Consider the following 22,404-nt stretch of genomic DNA (forward strand, 5'->3'; position numbering starts at 1 on the left):
CACATGAACCTGTATTACAAGCTTCCACACTCTGCTGAAGAAATTACATACGAGATCTGCATTTCATGTCACTTGGATTTCAGAAGAGCAACTACCAAACAAAATCTTCTGTGGCAAGCTGAAGGAGAAAAAGTTGTCAGATGAAACACTTCAAAGATTCCATCAAGTCATCCTTGAAACATTTCAACATTGACCATGAGTTTTCGGAAGATCTTGTCCAGGATTGCTCCACTGGTGCAGTCTCATCCTTACTGGAGCTACAGACTTGAACTGAGTAAAACTGCAAAAGCAGTGCAGAAAAACCAAGAAGATCATTCTCACAATTGCAGCACATCCTCTATTGATCAAGCAAACCAAAGTGGCAAATCCTGTCAAGTGTGCCACAGACAGTTCAGAATACAACTGACCTAATCAGCCACTCGTGCACTCACAGAAGCCAAACCAGTTAGTTATGTCATAGTCATCTTCAAACCTGAAGGACGAAAAACAAAACACTTTTCACAGGAATTGACAGTAGGAATTTTGCTAAAAATATTTTCACAGTCACATTGCTCACAACAATGCTATTTCCATTCATTATCAATCAGGTGATCCTAAAACGATTAGGAGTAGTATGGGAAGTTCATAAAGAACATGGACTTTATAATATATTAACATACATCACTCCTGCAATTTCTGCACTTAATTAATATAAATAACATAAAAGGAATGAGTACGAAAACCAATTGACAAGACCAATCAACCCATCGTCTGTGCATATCAACTGTCTTCACATTTTTTATCTCCCGCCAGTTTGGATTGAAAGCCGATTTTTTTGATTTTCCTTATTAATAGAGCATTGCTTACACAATATGTTGAGACAGTACTCATATTTAACTGAATAAGTATTTGAAAATTACTGACCTTTTTTAATCTTTCATCTGACTTCAACACTATATGAATGATTTTAGTCATATTTGGTTTGAAGATAAACAAAGAAAATAACACCTATATTAATTTTTCTTGATTATTTTTAATAAAACAATACACTGAAGACTGCTAAAATGTCATTTAATTAGATTTGGATCAACTTGTTTAGTTTTTTCGATGCTGCCTAGCAGGGTGTGGAGGGGGTTAATACCAAAGTAAACACAGAAAAAAGGGAAGAATCAAAAAGCTTCTTTATTAACATCAATGAATCCTGGTATTCAAACTCTTTCCAAATACATTCAATGAATATTCAAATGGGAAAATGTGGCAATCATTTCAGCTTGACAATTGCATCATCACAAAATTCTCCATAGAGAAAATGATTGTGATATGGTATTTTTTCAATGTCTGACAATACAATATGTGTAGCATTATATAACATGAATGTGATTCTATCTCAGGTAACAGAGCTATAAATGGACAAATATCTGCTTACATGAGTATGTATCCAAAGAGCTCATCTATGATTTTTTTCTCACATCAAGTAAATGATTAGATCTGAGAGTAGTTACTTCCCTTGGATACTCTTCCACTGATGGTTATAATAGTAACAATTGCAGAAAATTATTTTAAAAGGAAAGCACCACTCTATTGGTGTTTTAAATGTTAATACATGTATTGATTCTCCAGACAGATATGAGATTTTTTTTTCAAAAAATGTTATACAATTATTTAGAGTATTATATTTAAGATAGTAATAGGGACTACAAATAAAAATATATCAGGTGTTATGTTCTTCCATCTAATCTTGTGTAAAATACCACCAGGCCAATAGTGTTTTCAACAATAAAAGGAAGGAATTTTAAAACAGAACAATGAAATGCATTCATTAACAAGCAAGTGAAAGAATTCTAAAATATATCAATGAAACACATTCCTTAACAAGCAAGTGAAGGAATTCAAACGCAAGTCACTGACCTACTTTATTCCAGCTCTGTGGCCATATTAAATGTTCCGAAGGCCAACATTTTCACTTAAGGTCAACTAGACAATAGTATGTATGAAGTTATGTGTGTGTCAATTTTAAGATTATCATCAAAAAAGTTTAGGTTGAGTTGCTAAAACATGTAATATATTAATGGAAAAACACTGCTATTTGATGTAAGATGCTGAACAGACACTGAACCATTGTAAAGGTTTGACTGACTTTTAATTCAGATGAGCTGTTGAGTGAAACTTTAGCTGAAAATAAGGTTAAATAAACCTGAGTAAAAATTCTTTTAAAAATACAATTTTAAAGGCATTTTATCAATAAAAAAACACTCATTGAGGACTGTAACATAAAGCTTTTGTTAAACGTGTATCAGACATAAACCAAAATGTGTTTATACATACCACATATCAATGTCAAAAGTTTTTAATGCAGCTTCATTACACTTTTTTTTTTTTGAAGTAATCTTCAAACTTCAAATAGAAAAAGTTAGTCAATCAAAATGACCTCATCAAATGAACAGTTCTTAAACTTTTCTTTACATGAGATCCTGATTTTCAGAGTTCATAATTTACCTATAAAATGAAAATTGTAACTACAAGCCAAAAGTCCAGCGGATTACAGCTGATAATTTGGTTGAATTTTCACATTTAATGATTTGAAGTAAAGACTTCATAAGAGTCTATATAACTGGCTAATTTTGTCATTAGAAGTTGACATTTGTAAAAACTGCCTCAAATACAACTCAACAATTTGAGCTTCACAATTGCAGACTCAAGTTCTTGCTGTAGTAGAAAAATGGAAAAACTCATTTTTTTAAAAAAAATATTTCATACATGCACCATACATGTTGGTAAAGAAGCTACTGCCAAAACTTAAAACCAAAAACCTTGTTTTACTGCCTTATGAATCATCAATTTGTTTCCTTTTTGAATCAGATTGTTGTTTTTAATACTTTAATTGGTATTTCTTTTGTAGAATTAGATCTGTCTGCAAACATATAAAGCAAGTGAAAAGAGGAAAATACTGACTGTCTTTTTAGAAAACACATTAAAAAATGTATGGAGGCAGGCAAATTTGAGTAGGTGTAGTAATTTAAACTTTTGTCTTGGAGATTTAAAAGATGGAATGATAGAATTAATGCTATTTTTGGCTTGAATGGATTTCAAATCTTCCATGCCTTATGGCATATTGTCTTTTTTCTTTTACCAGATATAGTTTGCATTACTAATAATAGTTGCACACTTACTTGTTATGGTCTTACTAAAAGTAGTAACAAAGAGCTACTAAGGCCTTTTAATTTTTTGTCAAGGGTATTAACGAAAATTCAAGTATATGAGTAGACCGAATAGTAGTTATTTCCCTTGGATAATGTCCCACTGATGGTTATAAAGCAAAAAATATTTTAAAAGGAAATCACCACTTTATTAATGTTTTAAATGTCAATACATGTATGAATTCTCCAGTAACATATAAGAATTTAAAAAAAAAAAAAAATTATTTAGAGTAATGTTTAAGATAGTAAAAGGGACTATGAATACAAATATATCAGGAGTTATGTTCTTCCACCTAATCTTGTTTAAAATAGTATTACTTCAAACCACCAAGTTATCAGTATTTTCAACACTAAAATATTTAAACTGACAGTTTTTAGCTATGGCTAGATCATCTCCCACTCATTTCTTAGTGTGAGCTTGAGTAATCTCCCACTCATTTCTTAGTTCAAGCTAGAGTTATCCCTCGCACTGCGTTTAGATCTGGTTATCCCTCACACTGTGTTTAGATCCTTGTCTGGGTATTCAAATGGGTCTGTTATACCTTTTGAGGTCTAGCAGATTTAAGGTCAGGAAAAAACACATTTGACATCATCACTGGAACAGATACAGCAGGAGCTTTACATTTTGCTTTGCTAACCTTTGAGCTGATTGTGTGGGTTCTGTAAAGTCCCATGTCCCAAGCTGATCATTTCCCCGCATTGATGATCTTATACATTAGGAACAAAAACTGGAAGTCATGGTTACCTATTTACATCTAATCTTGTCTGCCTGTTGGTTCCACCATCCCCTACCCCCTGAAAAACCACTCTCTTATCAAATTTCCTTAATTTTTCTGTACATTTTTGCATATTTTTCATTATTTTTCACACTGCGAGTTATAAAACCATTTCATGCCATTATATAAATTTATAAATTCATTTTAACTAGAGAGCACAGATTTAGATGTTTAATGGAATCAATGCATTGCTTTTAGAAGACTGATCCATTCCATGGACATGATTGACTTCAAGGGAGGTAATATTGTTCACTGACATTAAGGACTGAGGTTATTATCAGGTTTAAAAGAGATTTCTTTGTAAGTTTCTCCAAGTGTTTTATGGGTGCAAATAATTAATAAAAAATGGATTTTTCTGAATTGACTTCTTTTCACATAACTTCATTAAAGATGATGTCTTAGTGAAATATAACATTGCTGAAAACTACAATATTGACTGGTAAGAAAAATATATATAAATATTTTACTTATTTATGAAGTAAAGTTTGTTGTAACCAATTATAGCATAAAAGTGATTCTTCATGCCTTAGTTGTTGTGACAGCTAAGCAGAGAGTACACTGAACAGGATACATATTTGTTGAAAATGGAAAATCTGACCAAATTTATTAGAAAAATGTAAAACTTAAAATCTACTAGAGAGAATATAAAATATTTTAACTACAAATAAAGTGGAGCCCATTGTTTTCTAATTTAACGCAAAAATGAAAACTTTCTTGTTCTCTAGCCATTAGAACTGTAACATAAAAAAAGAAAAACATATTAAAAATATTTTATTGTTGATATTGCTGTAAATCCTATATCATTGAATGAAATTATGTAAAGATCCTTATTTTCTTATATGAAACAGCTGTTCCCTCTTAGCATTTGTTTCATTTGCACTTACTGCTGCTGTGTTACTTTAAACCATCACTAATTCGAAGCACTGCCAAAAGTCAACAGGGCTTTGTGCTCTAAGGTTAAAACTGAAGTATAATTAATGTCTATTTACTTTTAGGGCTACTTTTAATGATATCAATCCAGCACTACCTCAATACAGTGCCCTTTATTATAACATGCTTCCTGTTATAAAGTGGTTATATTTATATTTATGGGTCTCATTTTATTATATAATGCTAAAAGGACACGTATAAAGTACTTCCTTACATAATGACCCCATTATAAGGCATTATATTCTAAGACTTCAGTCAACTGCCATTAAAGAAGGAGTGCTGTATATGTTATGGAGGTTAATGAGTTTGAAGAATGCACTGTACTAATCAAGGTAATTAAAAATCATCCAAATTACCTATTCATTTTTAAATATTAGAGGTGAGTTCTATAACCACTGGATAATTTTTAACTCAAGCCTTTCAATAAACTAATTTGTTATAATTGTACCATATACACCCGTTTATAAGTCAAGCTGAACTGCAAACTGTATAGACCCAGATCTGCCATCACAAAATGCATTGGCAGATCCTGGTCTGTGCAGTTCGTTAGGAGTAATCAGTAGAACAAACAATTCAGACTCTGATCTGCCGGCACATTATACAATGGCAGATCAGCATCTATGTTGTTTGCAGTTGACTTATAAGCAAGCATATATGTAGGTTAACCTGAAAAGATATTTTTTAACAATGTGTGAAATGTATGCCATAATTAAACATTAATCATTAAGAACAGTAATGCTTTGGTGTAAATGTATAATATTTAAAAGATAAAGTATTCAAAAGATAAATCAGAAATGTATTTCTTTAGCTATAGAACTAACACACAGAAAGAATTGCCACCATGTCTGCCAATTCTGTGCATCGGGTAATTCTGCACAATGATACAGCATTTCTGTAAACACTGGATCACATGTTCTTTTTGGTCAAAAATCAATTTTGTATCAAGAAAAAAAAATCATACTTTAATTAAGGAAAGTGATATTCATAAAATGTACAAATTTATCCGACATTTCAGCTCAAAATGCATATGAAAATGTGACTTCTAAATGTCAACATGAAGACCCAATCCATGACCTTCTTGAACCTGTAACCCAGAAAATTCTATTTACTATTAATCTCTTAGAATCATACAAATAAATACATTATATAAAAGATGGAAATGTATACCTTTAAACAATTCTGCATCATAATCCAAGTTTCAATTTTGCACAAAGTTGTCCCACATGTACAGAATCATCTGCTACCTGAATCAACTTGCTGCTAGAATGGGATTCTCAAGAAATTCCCTGGCGTATAGTCTTGTTTCTAAATTCTTTATTAATTTTTCCCCAAAAATAAGATGTTGCAAACACATTACATGCTATTCAATTTTGTTTCTCTTCCACGTAATAGCTTATTTTTCATAAAATGCTGAACTTTACTAACTTTTTTACAAGATTGGTTTACTTTGCTTAATATCTCTTGCCATTTACTGGCATAGTTACATTGAATTTTGTAAAACTAGCTATAAACCTGATCTAATTACTCGACTGAACTGATGACAGAAACAGTCCAAGTAATGTATTTCACTTCTATAGCTCGATGGATAAACATTACATCTTTTCAAAGCTGTGCACAGAATAGGCCGACATATTGCAAGTCATGAAAACACGGAGATGGTATGCCCTGTGTCCAAAATTCTGGAAGCATAAGGACTTGAGCTGTTTGAAATCTTCTCCAAGGTAATGCTGATGGTGACAAATTAATTTTGTCTTGGGAATCTCTATGCCCTTTGTGTACATTTGATACGTGTATCAGGTTTTGTGAAGAAAAGTGAAATTGTTTTTTTTTCGATAATGCTCTGCAACAATCGAATTTGGCCAACCAGATGATTCGGTGGTTTGCACACTGGACTTGTGACTGAAAGAGTGTGGGGCTTGAATCCTACCGATGGATCAGCTCATGCCAGTTACAGTGACCCATCACTGGGCAGGACACTTTACTAAGTAAACTACTAGTGTTATTTTGCCATAAAACACCAAACTTGTTTCACTGGTTTTTTATGTGACTTATGCCCCCCTCCCAAAGATGGATGGACAGAATGATGAATGTAATGAAAAATGAAATGACGGATGGACAGAATACATTTCTACTCATATCTGCAGCCAACAAAGGTACAAATAAATATATCCTATTTAAAAAAAACAATGAATATACAGCTAAATTTTCAAAGCCTCAAAATTCAGATGTCATAAATAAGGACAGATTTTAAAATCTGAATTCACCCAAAAATTTGATGTAAACATATGTACAAACAAGTCTATATAAAAAAAAATTCCAAACCAAATAAGGACAACAAATATCAAAATATTTTATATTCATTTTTAAATGGACGGAATTACTTTTACATCACAAAAAGTCTGTAAACTCACTCAAAAACTATGGAAACATCTAGCTAATGCCTGCTCTCATCTGAAAATGACATTCATCCACTGATTGCTATGTTATCGTATGACAATAAAACCGACTCTGCTATTACTATCTCCATATAACCACAATTTAAATAGTAAAGACACTGATCGTCTGCATGAGCAGAGATAGGTTTGGTATTTGTTTCCTAAAAAACTAAAACTTTTCCAATTAATATACATGTAGTCACCCAGTATTTTTTAAAATTAATTATTGGTAGGCTATGAAAATTATGTATGCTAAATTCTGATGGCATTAACAGCTTGATTATGAAATGATGCATAGCAAACAGTTTCTACATGTAGATTTGACTGTAAAACATCTTTGACAAAAATGAGGTGGCAACATTACAACATAGCAGCTTTTGTTTAGTCATCAACCTTCTAATATGAAATAGGCAAAGTCTAAAATAAATGCAGATGATTGACTTTTGTGATGTAACTGACTGAAATTGTGTATGATACAATGTAGTTGTGACATGAACATGTTTAGCCTAATTCATGGAATATATGTATCTTGTTTGTTTTCAATTATCATCCATTTTGTTATAATTAAATCTTTTTTTTGTTTATTCCAAAACTATTTGGCTGTTTTGTAACTAGTTTTACAGTATTGCTTGTCAAAAGAAAAAAGATCAAAGTTAGTCTGTAGTAATTGATTGGATTTTTTTCATTCTCAGTACTCTACTCAATTTCATGAGAAACTTCCAGGTGATGAAATTTATTGAAACAAACACTGTGGAAAATCTATATATTGATAGACACATTATCATATTAACTAGCTACATGACACTCAACCATGCTTGCCATAACGAATGTAGCTCAACATCTGCCATTGTATAATGTGTAAGGAGATGAGGGTCTATGCTATGATATATAGCAAGGACTGCTTGCACAGCGAGCTCTTATCGCAATGTGCAGTAGCTCCAGTACATTCCTCCAAGAACTGACAAGTCGGTACATGTAAAGAAATGACTGAAACTAAACTTGTTCTGTACAATTTTCCGATTTCCTATTTTGATTTCATGCCAACAGCCAAGATCCCAGCCTTCAGGTGTATTATCTGGTGGCAGATCCAAGACTATCCCTTTTGCAGCTGTCCATTATATACAGGTATTTATGTAGGCAAACATGGAAATATTGGTCCCAGGTCTACTGTAATTTCTAGTATGCAACAATTGAAAGATCCGGTGTGTGGAGTCCTTAATTTGTGAATCACCCCAATACCTTCTGACACAAGTCTGGAGTTTATATAGAATTGCACAATGCTAATGTTTTCATCAGTAAATGCACAGCCATGATGTTCAAGTTAAAAGCATAAAAACAATACAAGTGTAGAGCAATGAAAGTGATACAGACACATGCTCTACATAAAGTCCTACAATTTTCACTACAATATAAATCTGCCATCTCAAAGCAATACAGTGAAAACAATGCAATACAACATTAGCCATTGCAAGTTAAAGAATATGCTTTCCAGCAGTAAAAAATGTGAAATATGTGAAAAGTGTGAAATATGTGAAATATGTGAAAAATATTCTAATGTAAAATGAACAATAGCTCAGCTCCTCATTCACAAGTTATTGCAAAATGAGAACATGTTCTATGATTACCTAATCAGCCACAGATGTATCCAATATATCTCATGTGAGAGAAAAATAGCAAAATAAAAGCAAACTGTAAAATGGTCCAACAAAAGTTTTAAATATTTTACCCCAATAAGGGTATAGTGGAAACATTAAATCTTAAAAAATTTATCACAGTAAACACTTTGTATAAACTTAGTACAAAAGACTGACAAAGACTGAATGATAAACACATCCATAAACATAAAATAGATCAAAATATTTGCGCATTAGTTTGCAATTAATGTGGCATGAATTCCTTCAGTTTTGCGTTTATTTGGGTATACATTTTTATATATTTTAAAGTGGATATGCTGCTGTTTGGAAAAAAATTGTAAAGAAAGATTACAGTGTGATCTAGACATGTTTCATTGCATGAAAGGTTGACTTGCTTAAAGCACCATTTGTTGAAGCAGCTGACCATATGGCAGATGAAATTATATAGTCATAAAAATGTTATCAATGTTTCTTGAGAGGAAAATAATAAAACTGATAATTCATCAGAGTGAATTATCAAAGTTATTTTTCTAAGAAAATGAACTAATTCACAGACTAGCATAAAATAAAAACAGTGCATAAAAGTGACTAACATGTATCAACCACCATTATGTGCAAAAATGGAAAGCAAAACTAAATATAATGATTATTCCGGCCCTTCATTCCTTTTTCAATTTCTCCTTTACACTGGGCATTTACTGAGCAATATTTAATTTATAACTACTTATAAATCTTTTATTGGAAACAGTATTTTGCAAAAAGACTTGTCAAAAGGGAAAAATTATTAAATCTATTTCATTATAAAATGAATTAAAATTATTATATCACGTGTGATTTTTGTAATGTGATATTATATAGAATCCTACATTCATGTTCATTCAAATAAAATATTTGAAACTCGTTAATGAATGACAATCTGCAAAAGACTAAACAAGCCATTTAACTTATTTCAGCAATTTACGAAAATAAAACTGGATAAAATAATTAAGTTAAATGGTCAAATATATTTTATGTAAACAACTCCTCTACAATCAACATAACTACGACTGTTTAGCTATACAGCTCTGAAGGAAAAAATATGCCAGTGGCTTTATTCTGCCATAAAATAATGAGAGTAAATGTCCAAAAAAGAATCTAAACCAATAAGACGAAAGTAAGTATCCATAGATTTCACATTCTGATTTCCAGCAGAACTGTTATTCAAGAAAACATTCAGCTTGGATAAAACTCAGCAGTTTATAACAATGTAAAGTAAGATCTCTTGAGTCAGAAACCTTGCTATTGAAAGAAAATATCAAATGGGAAAAGGCATTTAAATTCATCTTATTAAATAATTATCTAATCAATCAACCATTTTCACCAATAAAGTCCAAAATTTGCACACTCCGCAACCTCATTAAAGTAGAACAAGAATTTTAGAATTGGCATAATTTTAGAATTGGCATAATTTTGTTAACATATATTTGTTTTCTCAGCTGCTGATGTACCTCATGTATCTGAAAATATCTTCTGGGCTTTTAATATTTAATTTAAAGCACAAGAAGATTTGAAAAAACAAGGTTCAGATAAAAAAAACCACAACTATATATTTTTTGACTAATACCAAAGAATTATGTTTCAAGTTACAGGTTGTAAAGCTATAAAAAAGCTTAGAAATTTATTTTTTCACAAACTGCAAAATAAGTTTTAAAATGTTTTCGTGACAGAATGATTCAAAAACATGGTTGCTTACAACAAACATTAATTTGACAGATAATGGTATGTATGTCATGGTGACCCTCTTGATGTTGCCATGGTTTCACATGAGGGTGCAGGTTTTTGAAGGCTTGCCTTGTTCTTGTGATTCTTTATCCTTAGCTTCCTTCTCCCTCAATTTTTTATGTTCCTGATACAAACGCTTCTCTCTGTCAAAAAGAAAAGAGATGAGCATACCATTACTATCAAAGACCACTATGTCTTCCTTGACAAATGTACTGCAAAATAGAATCCCTGGCTCTTGTCTTGAAATTTTATGACAAACAGTTGATCCACAGTATGTCAGACACCTTATGGGCATGGGGTTGTACAATAGGTCTGATGTGCTCTTTTGCATACTTCATGTCTGACAATTTGTGGGCATGGAGTTGTACAATAGGTCTGATGTGCTCTTTTGCATACTCCATGTCTGACAACTTGTGGGCATGGGGTTGTACAATAGGTCTGATGTGTTCTTTTGCATACTCCATGTCTGACAACTTGTGGGCATGGGGTTGTATAATAGGCCTGATGTACTCTTCTGTATACTCCATGTCTGACAATTTGTGGGCATGGAGTTGTACAATAGGTCTGATGTGCTCTTTTGCATAATCCATGTCTGACAACTTGTGGGCATGGGGTTATACAATAGGCCTGATGTGCTCTTTTGCATACTCCATGTCTGACAACTTGTGGGCATGGGGTTATACAATAGGCCTGATGTGCTCTTTTGCATAATCCATGTCTGACAACTTGTGGGCATGGGGTTATACAATAGGCCTGATGTGCTCTTTTGCATACTCCATGTCTGACAACTTGTGGGCATGGGGTTATACAATAGGCCTGATGTGCTCTTTTGCATAATCCATGTCTGACAACTTGTGGGCATGGGGATTTACAATAGGCCTGATGTGCTCTTTTGCATACTCCATGTCTGACAACTTGTGGGCATGGGGTTGTACAATAGGCCTGATGTGCTCTTTTGTATACTCCATGTCCGACAACTTGTGGGCATGGAGTTGTACAATAGGTCTGATGTGCTCTTTTGCATAATCCATGTCTGACAACTTGTGGGCATGGGGTTGTACAATAGGCCTGATGTGCTCTTTTGCATACTCCATGTCTGAAAACTTGTGGGCATGGGGTTATACAATAGGCCTGATGTGCTCTTTTGCATACTCCATGTCTGACAACTTGTGGGCATGGGGATGTACAATAGGCCTGATGTGCTCTTTTGCATACTCCATGTCTGACAACTTGTGGGCATGGGGATGTACAATAGGCCTGATGTGCTCTTTTGCATACTCCCTCTCTGACAACTTGTGGGCATGGGGTTATACAATCGTCCTGATGTGCTCTTATGCATATTCCATGTCTGACAACTTGTGGGCATGGGGATGTACAATAGGCCTGATGTGCTCTTTTGCATACTCCATGTCTGACAATTTGCAGGCATGGGGTTGTACAATAGGCCTGATGTGCTCTTTTGCATACTGCAAGAGGTGACTAGTGGAAGCAGAAGCCACAGTGGACAGTCATTATCATGGCAGATATATACCTGAAAGAGTGTCAATTTGAATCCCACTATCTGATCAGCTCAGGTAGGACACTGTGTAATTTGTTTGGCAAGACACATTATTCCAATTGCTGTGTTGTTTTGCTGTAAAACAACCCAACAAACCAAGGTATATGTATTGTCACACAAGGGCTCTGCATACAATTTTCCACCTGTATAATGCTGTTCATGGGAGTCACAACAGTTACCAGGAGTTATAAGCAGAGAAGTCTTATAGCAAGTTTTTCCAACTAAACAATCTTCTACAGAGACTCAGTCCAACAAGGCTATCTTATAGAGAGAGCAATACTGCTCCGGTGGTCTAGCAGTTAGAGCATCCAGCTCGGATGTGGGAGGTCATGGGTTTGATCCCCAGTCAAGTCATAACAAAGACTTACAAAAATGATACTAACAGCTGCATTGCTTGGTGCTCAGTATTAAGAGGTTAGTGTTAGTGGTCGGCTAGGTGTCAGGATAATGTGGCATGATGCCCCGATGCTAGACATCACTATAAACTGAAAATTGTTAAAACTATGCTAAAAAACCTCAAAATCACACTTATCCAGAGATCCATTCCAACAAGCCTGTCTTAAAAAGAGAAACATTCCAATGAGACAATCTTATACAGAGAGACAATCCAACTAGACTGTTTTATACAGGTAGACTTTCCAATTAGATAATCTTATATATACATTGCAACTAGACTATCTCATACAGAGACATTCCAACTAGACTGTCTATACAGAGAGACATTCCAACAAGACATGTCTTGTACAGAGAGACATTCCAACTACACTGCCTTGTACAGAGAGACATTCCAAGTAGACTGTCTGGTACAGAGAGACATTTCAACTAGACTGTCTTGGACAGAAAGACATTCCAAGTAGACAGTCTTGTACAGAGAGACATTTCAACTAGACTGTCTTGTACAGAGTCATTTCAACTAGACTGTCTTGTACAGAGAGACATTTCAACTAGACTGTCTTGTACAGAAAGACATTACAACTAGACTGTCTTGTACAGAGAGAATTTCAACTAGTCTGTCTTGTACAGAGAGACATTTCAACTAGACTGTCTTGTACAGAAAGACATTACAACTAGACTGTCTTGTACAGAAAGACATTCCAAGTAGACTGTCTTGTACAGAGAGACATTTCAACTAGACTGTCTTGTATAGAAATACATTTTAACTAGACTGTCTTGTACAGAAAGACATTCCATGTAGACTGTCTTGTACATAAAGACATTTCAACTAGACTGTCTTGTACAGAAAGACATTCCAAGTATAATGTCTTGTACAGAGAGACATTTCAACTAGACTGTCTTGGATAAAAAGACATTCCAAGTAGACAGTCTTGTACAGAGAGACATTTCAACTAGACTGTCTTGTACAGAGAGACATTCCAAGTAGAATGTCTTGTACAGAGAGACATTTCAACTAGACTGTCTTGTACTGAGACATTTCAACTAGACTGTCTTGTACAGAAAGACATTCCAAGTAGACTGTCTTGTACAGAAAGACATTTCAACTAGACTGTCTTGTACAGAAAGACATTCCAAGTAGACTGTCTTGTACAGAAAGACATTTCAACTAGACTGTCTTGTACAGAAAGACATTCCAAGAAGACTCTTGAACAGAGAGACATCCCATGCAGACTGTCTTATGCAGAGAGACATTCCAAGCAGACAATATTATATATAGAGCAATTCCAACTAGACTCTTATAAAGAAAGTCATTCCAACCAGACTGTCTTATATAGAGCCATTTCAACTTATTATAGGGAGACATTCCAACATGACTATCTCATACAGAGAGACATTCAAACTAGATGTTCTGTACAGAGAGCCATTCCAACCAGACTATGTCCAAATAATGCATATGAACACACAGACAGGGTATTTGTTGTTGTTGTTGTTGTTGTTTAATGCCATTTTCAGCACAGGATAGGCTATACATGGCGGCCAGTATTAATGGTGGAGGAAGAACCCAGGAAAACCCCGTAAAGAACCACCAGTCCATGAGAAGCTACTGGCAAGCTTTCTCAAATACCCACATTGGCTGAATCCAAGACTCAAACCCATGCAGACAGAGGTGAGATGGCAGTGATCCATAATGGAGAGCACTTTAGACCACTCAGCCACTCAGGGCCCCTGGTATTTGTTGATGTGAGGTCATATTATAATTGGTAATCATTAGTCAAGAAATAAAATTAAGTGAAACAAATTATATGTATTGAGTAGAAATTATAAAACAAAGTAAAATCAATTTTAATGGAATCCTGTTACTATACCTGCATTAGACTCCAGGTGGTGTTATACTACCATGACATATTTATTGTGGCCACTATACAACCATTTCACACTTTACAAATGTCATACCAAATGGTACAATTTTCTAAACTGGAGATTTTAATTTAGTTTAATGCCAATGTAGCCAAAATTAAATTTTGTCTCAAATACCTAACACAAAAGATAAGTGAAGAACATTTTCCTGTATAAGCCATTTTCATACAGTATATATGTCAATGATAAGGATGCAGACTATGAAATGTTATTTGGCTCTTTACATGATGTCTTCCATCTAGATCAATTTATTAAATTACATCATAAATACAAACTGAGTAAAGAATAAAAAATATTTATAATTTGAGTCTAATAAATAATGTTTTGAGACTGGGTCATAAAAAGTGCTAAGTATGAAATCAGTACATAGACAAATCACAAGCTCACTAGCAATAGCCAAAACAACCTGTCCACCCAATAACTGACCCATCCAAGATATCAGACAATGCAACTCATCCAAACATGATGCAAGACAGTTCACATATAATGCTACTTGTCCACCAGAAATATTAAACAGTACTCATGCTACTTCTCCACCAGAGATATAAAACAGTATACATGCTACCTGTCGACCAGATACATAAGACAGTACATATACTACTTGTCCACCAGAGATACAAGACAGTACACATGCTACTTGTCTACCAGAGATATAAAACAGTACACATGCTACTTGTCTACCAGAGATATAAAACAGTACACATGCTACTTGTCTACCAGAGATACAAGACAGTACACATGCTACTTGTCTACCAGAGATATAAAACAGTACACATGCTACTTGTCTACCAGAGATATAAAACAGTACACATGCTACTTGTCTACCAGAGATACAAGACAGTGCACATGCTACTTGTCCACCACATATATAAGACAGTACACAAATTATACTTGTCCATCAGAGATATAAGTACACATACTACTTGTCCACCTGAGATATAAGATATTACACATACTACTTGTCTACCAGAGATATAAAACAGTACACATGTTACTTGTCCACCTAAGATATACTTGTCCACAAGAGATATATGACAGTGTACATGCAATTCATCAACTGGAAATATGACAGTGTACATGCAATTCATCTACCCAGTGTGCATGCAATTCATCTGTCCAAAATATAATACACTATGCATGCAGTTCATCTACCCAAAATATAATACAGTGTACATGAAATTCATCTGCCCAAGATGTAAAACAGTGTACATGAAACTCATCTGCCCAAGATGTAATACAGTGTACATGAAATTCATCTGCCCAAGATATAATACAATGTACAAGAAATTCATCTGCCCAAGATGTAATACAGTGTACATGAAATTCATCTGCCCAAGATATATTACAATGTACATGCAACTGATCTGCCCAAGATGTAATACAGTGTACATGAAACTCATCTGCCCAAGATGTAATACAGTGTACATGAAATTCATCTGCCCAAGATGTAATACAGTGTACATGAAACTCATCTGCCAAAGATGTAATACAGTGTACATGAAATTCATCTGCCCAAGATATAACACAATGTACATGAAATTCATCTGCCCAAGATGTAATACAGTGTACATGAAATTCATATACCCAAGATATATTACAATGTACATGCAACTGATCTGCCCAAGATGTAATACAGTGTACACGAAATTCATCTGCCCAAGATGTAATACAGTGAACATGAAATTCATCTGCCCAAGATAAAATACAGTGTACATGAAACTCATCTGCCCAAGATGTAATACAGTGTACATGAAATTCATCTGCCCAAGATATAATACAATGTACATGAAATTCATCTGCCCAAGATGTAATACAGTGTACATGAAATTCATCTGCCCAAAAATATATTACAATGTACATGCAACTGATCTGTCCAAGATATATTACAGAGTACATGCAATTCATCCAGCCAAGATATAAGACAATGTATATGCAATTTATCGACTACAGGTATAAAACTACACATGCAAATTCATTCATTCATAATGTAAAACAGTGTATACGCAATTCATTCACCTAAATATAAGGCAGTAAAGATACAATTCATCCACCCAAGACACAAGGCAGTAGACATAACATCCAATAACCGATCACTGTGGAATGGAGAAATCCAATCGAGACATCAGATATCAAAGGCTTAAATGCATGAATTCCCCCAATTCCAGCCAGTGATTTCATGACTCCAAGGGTGGCATGTCTCTTTCAACACCAGTTCAGATGATAGTTCAGATGGCCTGATGTGAATTCATTAAACTGTCAAAAATTAGATCAAATAATATAATCCAATATTTGAGATAAAAAATGCAAGAAGTTATAAAAAATAATTTCATAGAATTTTAAGCTTTAGTTAACGAAATGACTTTAAATCTTCGGACACTAAAAGTCTTGGGACATCCTAAATTATTTTCAAAAGTAATTTTTTATGACCTATAGATGTTGGGACACAAAATTAAAGCAAATTTTTTTATGTACTATAAGTCTTGGGACACCAACAAGATTATTTTTACAAATCAATCAATGTATTTTCTCAATCATAATGACATTTGTAAAACAAAGTGACCATGGTTGTTAAGGGACTATCATCATGAATTATTACATGGAAATGTTGTACATTGATATAATTTGCTTAAAAAGTCAATAAATATATTTAAATTTCAAGTTTCCTTTTGGTTTCTACCCAATCAATGGTCATAATTTGATCAATGACAAGAGCTGAGTATTAGTGGGTTGCTGTAAGCATTTACAACAGTAACCTATTTAATTTGTCTTCAGCTTGTTATTCTTTGTTTTGTTGCATATATCTGATTTAATTCATATTTATTTTAATTTTATTTTTTGTTTGTCAGCTTTAAAAATTTATTTTTATTGCACAAGCTACATAATATAATCTTGTTTACATGATTTGGAAATTTTTTCAAAAAATAGTTTGACCTTGACTGATTAATTTGTAAACACATAAAGCTAACCTAGTTCCAGACTCTTCATTCAAAATTAGTAACAGTCACGTGAACATTTTTTAAAAAATATTTATTTTCATTGTGGGAATAATAAGAGTTAGATCGAGGCTGTACTGAATACATGACCCTAGGCTTGTAAATAGTTTTATTGAAGTAAACAACTTTTTTAAATTTTATTCTTAGAGTAAAATGATTGATTTTTGTCAGGGCCATGTTTTGAGTACAGCATGTAAACATGATCATGTGACCCTCATGTGGGCACCCATTCTGCGCCTCAGAATTACTGTATAACGATTATTTTAAAGAAATAATCTCGGCCTGGGCTTACAACACCTGATGTCAAAGTGTTCTTTTGTTGTGTCAGTTTGGAGTTATTTTAATGTTTATTCGAATTATTTGGATTCAAAAGGATTAATTCTTTTTTCCTGGAAACATATGTGTGCCCATACAGAATTCTTGAACAATGACATTTCTTAAAATATATATTTGGATTTCCAACACCTGAGTCTCATTTCTTGTGTTTCTACAAGGAACTGTAGATAACAGTACATACAGTACAGGAAACAGCATACGTAATTGCCTTCCATCTTGGATTCTTTGTCAGGACTTGATCTTGAATTTATGAGAACATTTCATCATTAGGACTTCTAAAATTTTATTCATAGATTATTCTTGAATTATATTTGGATTTGATTCTTAAAACCTTAAGTTCTTATTTTCCATTTTTACAATATTTTTCCAGGGAAATAAATAATTTGTTAAATTTTTCAAAGCTTGTTGTTTTCACTCTTTCCTGTGATAGTGTTTATTCAAGCCTAAACATGTAAATAAGAGTTTAAGCATTAATGCATTGGAATATTGTATCAATGCACCAGTACTTACATATTACTTAGCTTTGAAAATGTAAATACCTAACTCGTTAAAACTGTGCACCCAGTATGATAAGAACGAACCACAATAGTATATGGTTTAACTCTTGCATTAACATTACAGCATGTTTACATCATGGTGTCACTGCATATACATTGAAGATTTTGACTTGCACTAAACCAAGGACATCCCACGGATTTGAATTACAGGCACAATTGTGCTAAACTTAAATAATACCCTCACAAATATAATAAAGAAATTTCAGAAATAATGCTTCTAAAACATTTAATACCTTAAACACTAAGACATAGTTTGCTTCAGTGTAAGCAACCATAAATAAACACATGCTTACTGGGTTACAGTAATTATCCTACTCAATTGAGCAAGTATTCATACCTTAATTAACGGACAATGATATTGATGTCAATGGTTATTATGAGTACCAGCTAATATGTAGGGCAACTCATCCTGCTCAATCCAATGTAGATTTACCATCAGTTAATTCATGTGGAGCAATGCTGTAGAACAAATGGTTACCATCATTGCTGCCAGACAAAAATTACCCTTATCACATGCCAGTTTTAAGGATCAAACAAAAGACAAATCTGCCAATTATAAACAAAAGGAAACACCAAGACAACCAGCTGTCCAAAATCAAAGTGAATATACTGTATACTGGTTAAACTGGTTATAATTAATGATTTGTGTCATTTACATCACATTCCAGGATTGCTTATATAACTGGAAAATGGTAACTCTTGAGCGTGTGGGTCAAAATAAATAAAACGGCAATTGACATCTATTTTAAATATGATTTGGAAGTAAGGGATTTGGTTAAAACAATGAACAAAGCAAAAATCTGCATCTAGTATTTTTGGGAATAAACAAGGATATACAATCTGTACTATGTAAGTACTCGTCTGTACACTATATTATAGTACCGGTTGCCCAGTAAACTCTCAGGCCCTGTGAATAATTGAAGTTTTTATTTACTTTTATTTTAGTTCATGTTGGAAAAATAGGAAAACATGCACATGCAAAATAATAAAATAAATACAATCATATTAGTTTATAACTGTTTCTTGACATAGTAAATAAACAAGAGCTGGTCACTACTGTGTGCAGCATGGCAATCTTGCCAGTTTTGTCTTGACCTTTTGTATGTCTTTAAGTGTTGGGACACTGAATTGATATAATTTTTAAATGCAAATAAATCTTGGGACATGAATTTATTTTTATTTTTTGTGTCCCAAGACTTACAGTCATTACAGTACTTTGTTTCTACAACAGTATTTCTGCAATTTTAAAAGCTTCAGCTTAGGTGTATTATGATTTCCAAGAACTGAGTTCTGAGGAAATGTCTGACTCTCTTACATTAAAAGTCTTATGAATTCTAAGACTTTTTTCCCATTAACAAAATGTGTCACACTTATGAAGGAATGAGAGAGAAGACTGAAAACTTAGCAAACCTTTCTCCCCTTGGTGTGTGTTGCTCCTCTTCATATTCATCACTGGAGTCTAACTTCGTATGGCTTCTCTCTGCTGAGGTGCCTGAAAGATATAACATGAGTTTCTGTTTGATAAAAATACTATAAACGTACACTCAACTACAGCAATAGTACATAATTAAATTTATCATATTACTTTCAGTTAATTGATTTCATGATGCCACATAAAAAAACATAGCTCACACAGGGATATCATGAAATATACATCACACAGTGATATCATGAAACATACATCACATAGTGATACCAAGAAACATACATCACATAGTGATATCATGATATATACATCACATAGTGATACCATGAAATATACATCACACAGTGATATCATGAAATATACATCACAGTGATATCATGAAATATACATCACACAGTGATATCACAAAATATACATCACAAAGTGATACCATGAAACATACATCACACAGTGATATCATGAAACCTACATCACATAGTGATATCCTGAAACATACATCACATAGTGATATCATGAAACATACATCACACTGTGATAACATAAAACATACAATATGCAGTGATATCATGAAACATACATCACACTGTGATATCATGAAACATACATCATATAGTGATACCATGAAACATACATCACATAGTGATATCATGATATATACATCACATAGTGATATCATGAAACATACATTATGCAGTGATATCAAAAAAACATACATCACACAGTGAGATCATAAAAACATACATCACACAGTGAGATCATAATTATATACATCACAGTGATATAAAAAAAAACATACATCATACAGTGAGATCATAATTATATACATCACATCACAGTGATATAAAAAAAACATACATCATACAGTGAGATCATAATTATATACATCACAGTGATATAAAAAAACCATACATCACACTATGATATCATGAAATATACATCACATAGTGATACCATGAAACATACATCACATAGTGATATCATAAAACATACATTATGCAGTGATAACATAAAAACATGCATCATATAGTGAGATCATAAAAATATACATCACAGTGATATAAAAAAATATGCATCATATAGTGATGTGATAAAAGCATGCATCACACAGTGGTATAACATGTAGCAACATCAAATATTTATGTCAGAGCCCTGTATCTGATTATTTCAAACTCTTATTAATTAAACATGACATACATTAAACTCACAGAATAACTATAATTTATTATATACTTTATAAACTGTCCCTTTAGTTTAATGTTGGTAATACTTGTCAATATCTGGTGATATTGACCATAGTTAGGTAAAATATATTCATTGCTTCCTTACATGTAAAAATATGCCTACATTTGATAAACTAATTCTGGCAATGGCTAAATAAAAATGATGACAAAAATGTCAAACACTGACCAGGTCAAAAACCTGACACCAGTCAGGGCCAACAATTATAGTAGCCCTTTCAACCTGACACCAGTGCCACAGAATTAACTGTCAGGGAATGATGAGCTGTACATTGCCCTTTATATACTAAGGATCTAGTTCCCATCCAAAGAAAAATATATAAAATCCAAATTAAGGTAAGAGAACCTGATTACAACCAACAAGGAGAAGAAAAAATTATGATTTCTAAAAATATAAAAAACTGACAGCCACTGATCAATATTACTAGTTGCTGCTGCTACCAAGAGAGAGAGACAGAGACAGAGACAGAGAGAGTCAAACTGATCTTTGATACCATGTAGTATACAGTGCACTTTAAAACACTCAGAGGAACATTACTTTAACCCGTACAATGAATTTAATGAAACACAAGTCACTTCAAAATAAATCTATATACTTATTTTCAGGTATTACCATTGGTCATGATCTCTAATGGCAATAGTCCTGAAGCATATTTCGCATTCCAAATTTACCTGCTACTGTCACATCAATGTCAAATAAGGGCAATCACTATGACTTCGTTAGATGGAATGATCTGGCTCATCTTTTCATGATATCTTCAATTTTTATTGATGTGTTGCATCATTTATTTTCTAAAATCAATATTTAGTTGTGTTACTTTGACACTGTGACATTCCATTCTCTTTAAAAACTTGCTCTGTTCACTGCTGAATGAGAATCACCCTATGTTCTCATGCACTTTCATATCAGTATAACAGCACATATTTCTGCATGGTGTTCAGGTTTCAATGATGCATTGAATGACATGTCAAATGTTCATCAAAACATTGAAATAATTTTCATTTCAACTGTATTATAAAAGATCAATTAATATGCTTCTTTCAGTAAACAATAAGATGGCTATTCAATAAATATTTAAAAATATAGGGCCCTTATTCACATGTCATAGAATGGCCTTGCAAGCTCTGGATTCTTGCGCCACATGATGCTGGGTCCAATATTTTCAATACTCACTATACTTATTATATTTGTATGCAAAAATATGACTAAACTTTTTTTCTGATTGATACTGCATTCTAAAATTACATTTTCCCATTCAAATGTTGTAGTA

General features: G+C 33.2%; 1 protein-coding gene across 1 annotated transcript in view; it reads right to left on the bottom strand.

Moving 5' to 3' along the window:
- Nucleotides 1–1,137: 1,137 nt before the first annotated feature.
- The window catches only part of LOC149801391 (uncharacterized), a 63,298-nt gene continuing 42,031 nt past the window's right edge, over nucleotides 1,138–22,404 (bottom strand). The window contains exons 12-13 of the mRNA XM_089955463.1: nucleotides 19,880–19,961; nucleotides 1,138–10,855 (exon numbers count right to left, since the gene is read on the bottom strand). Of these exons, the coding sequence (XP_089811589.1) occupies nucleotides 10,750–10,855; nucleotides 19,880–19,961 (188 nt within the window). The 3' untranslated portion in view covers nucleotides 1,138–10,749. The remainder of the gene's footprint in view (nucleotides 10,856–19,879; nucleotides 19,962–22,404) is intronic.

The sequence above is a fragment of the Sinohyriopsis cumingii genome, chromosome 4 (assembly GCF_028554795.1).
Source record: "Sinohyriopsis cumingii isolate HCF-2022 chromosome 4, ASM2855479v2, whole genome shotgun sequence".
Lineage (NCBI taxonomy): Eukaryota > Metazoa > Mollusca > Bivalvia > Unionida > Unionidae > Sinohyriopsis > Sinohyriopsis cumingii.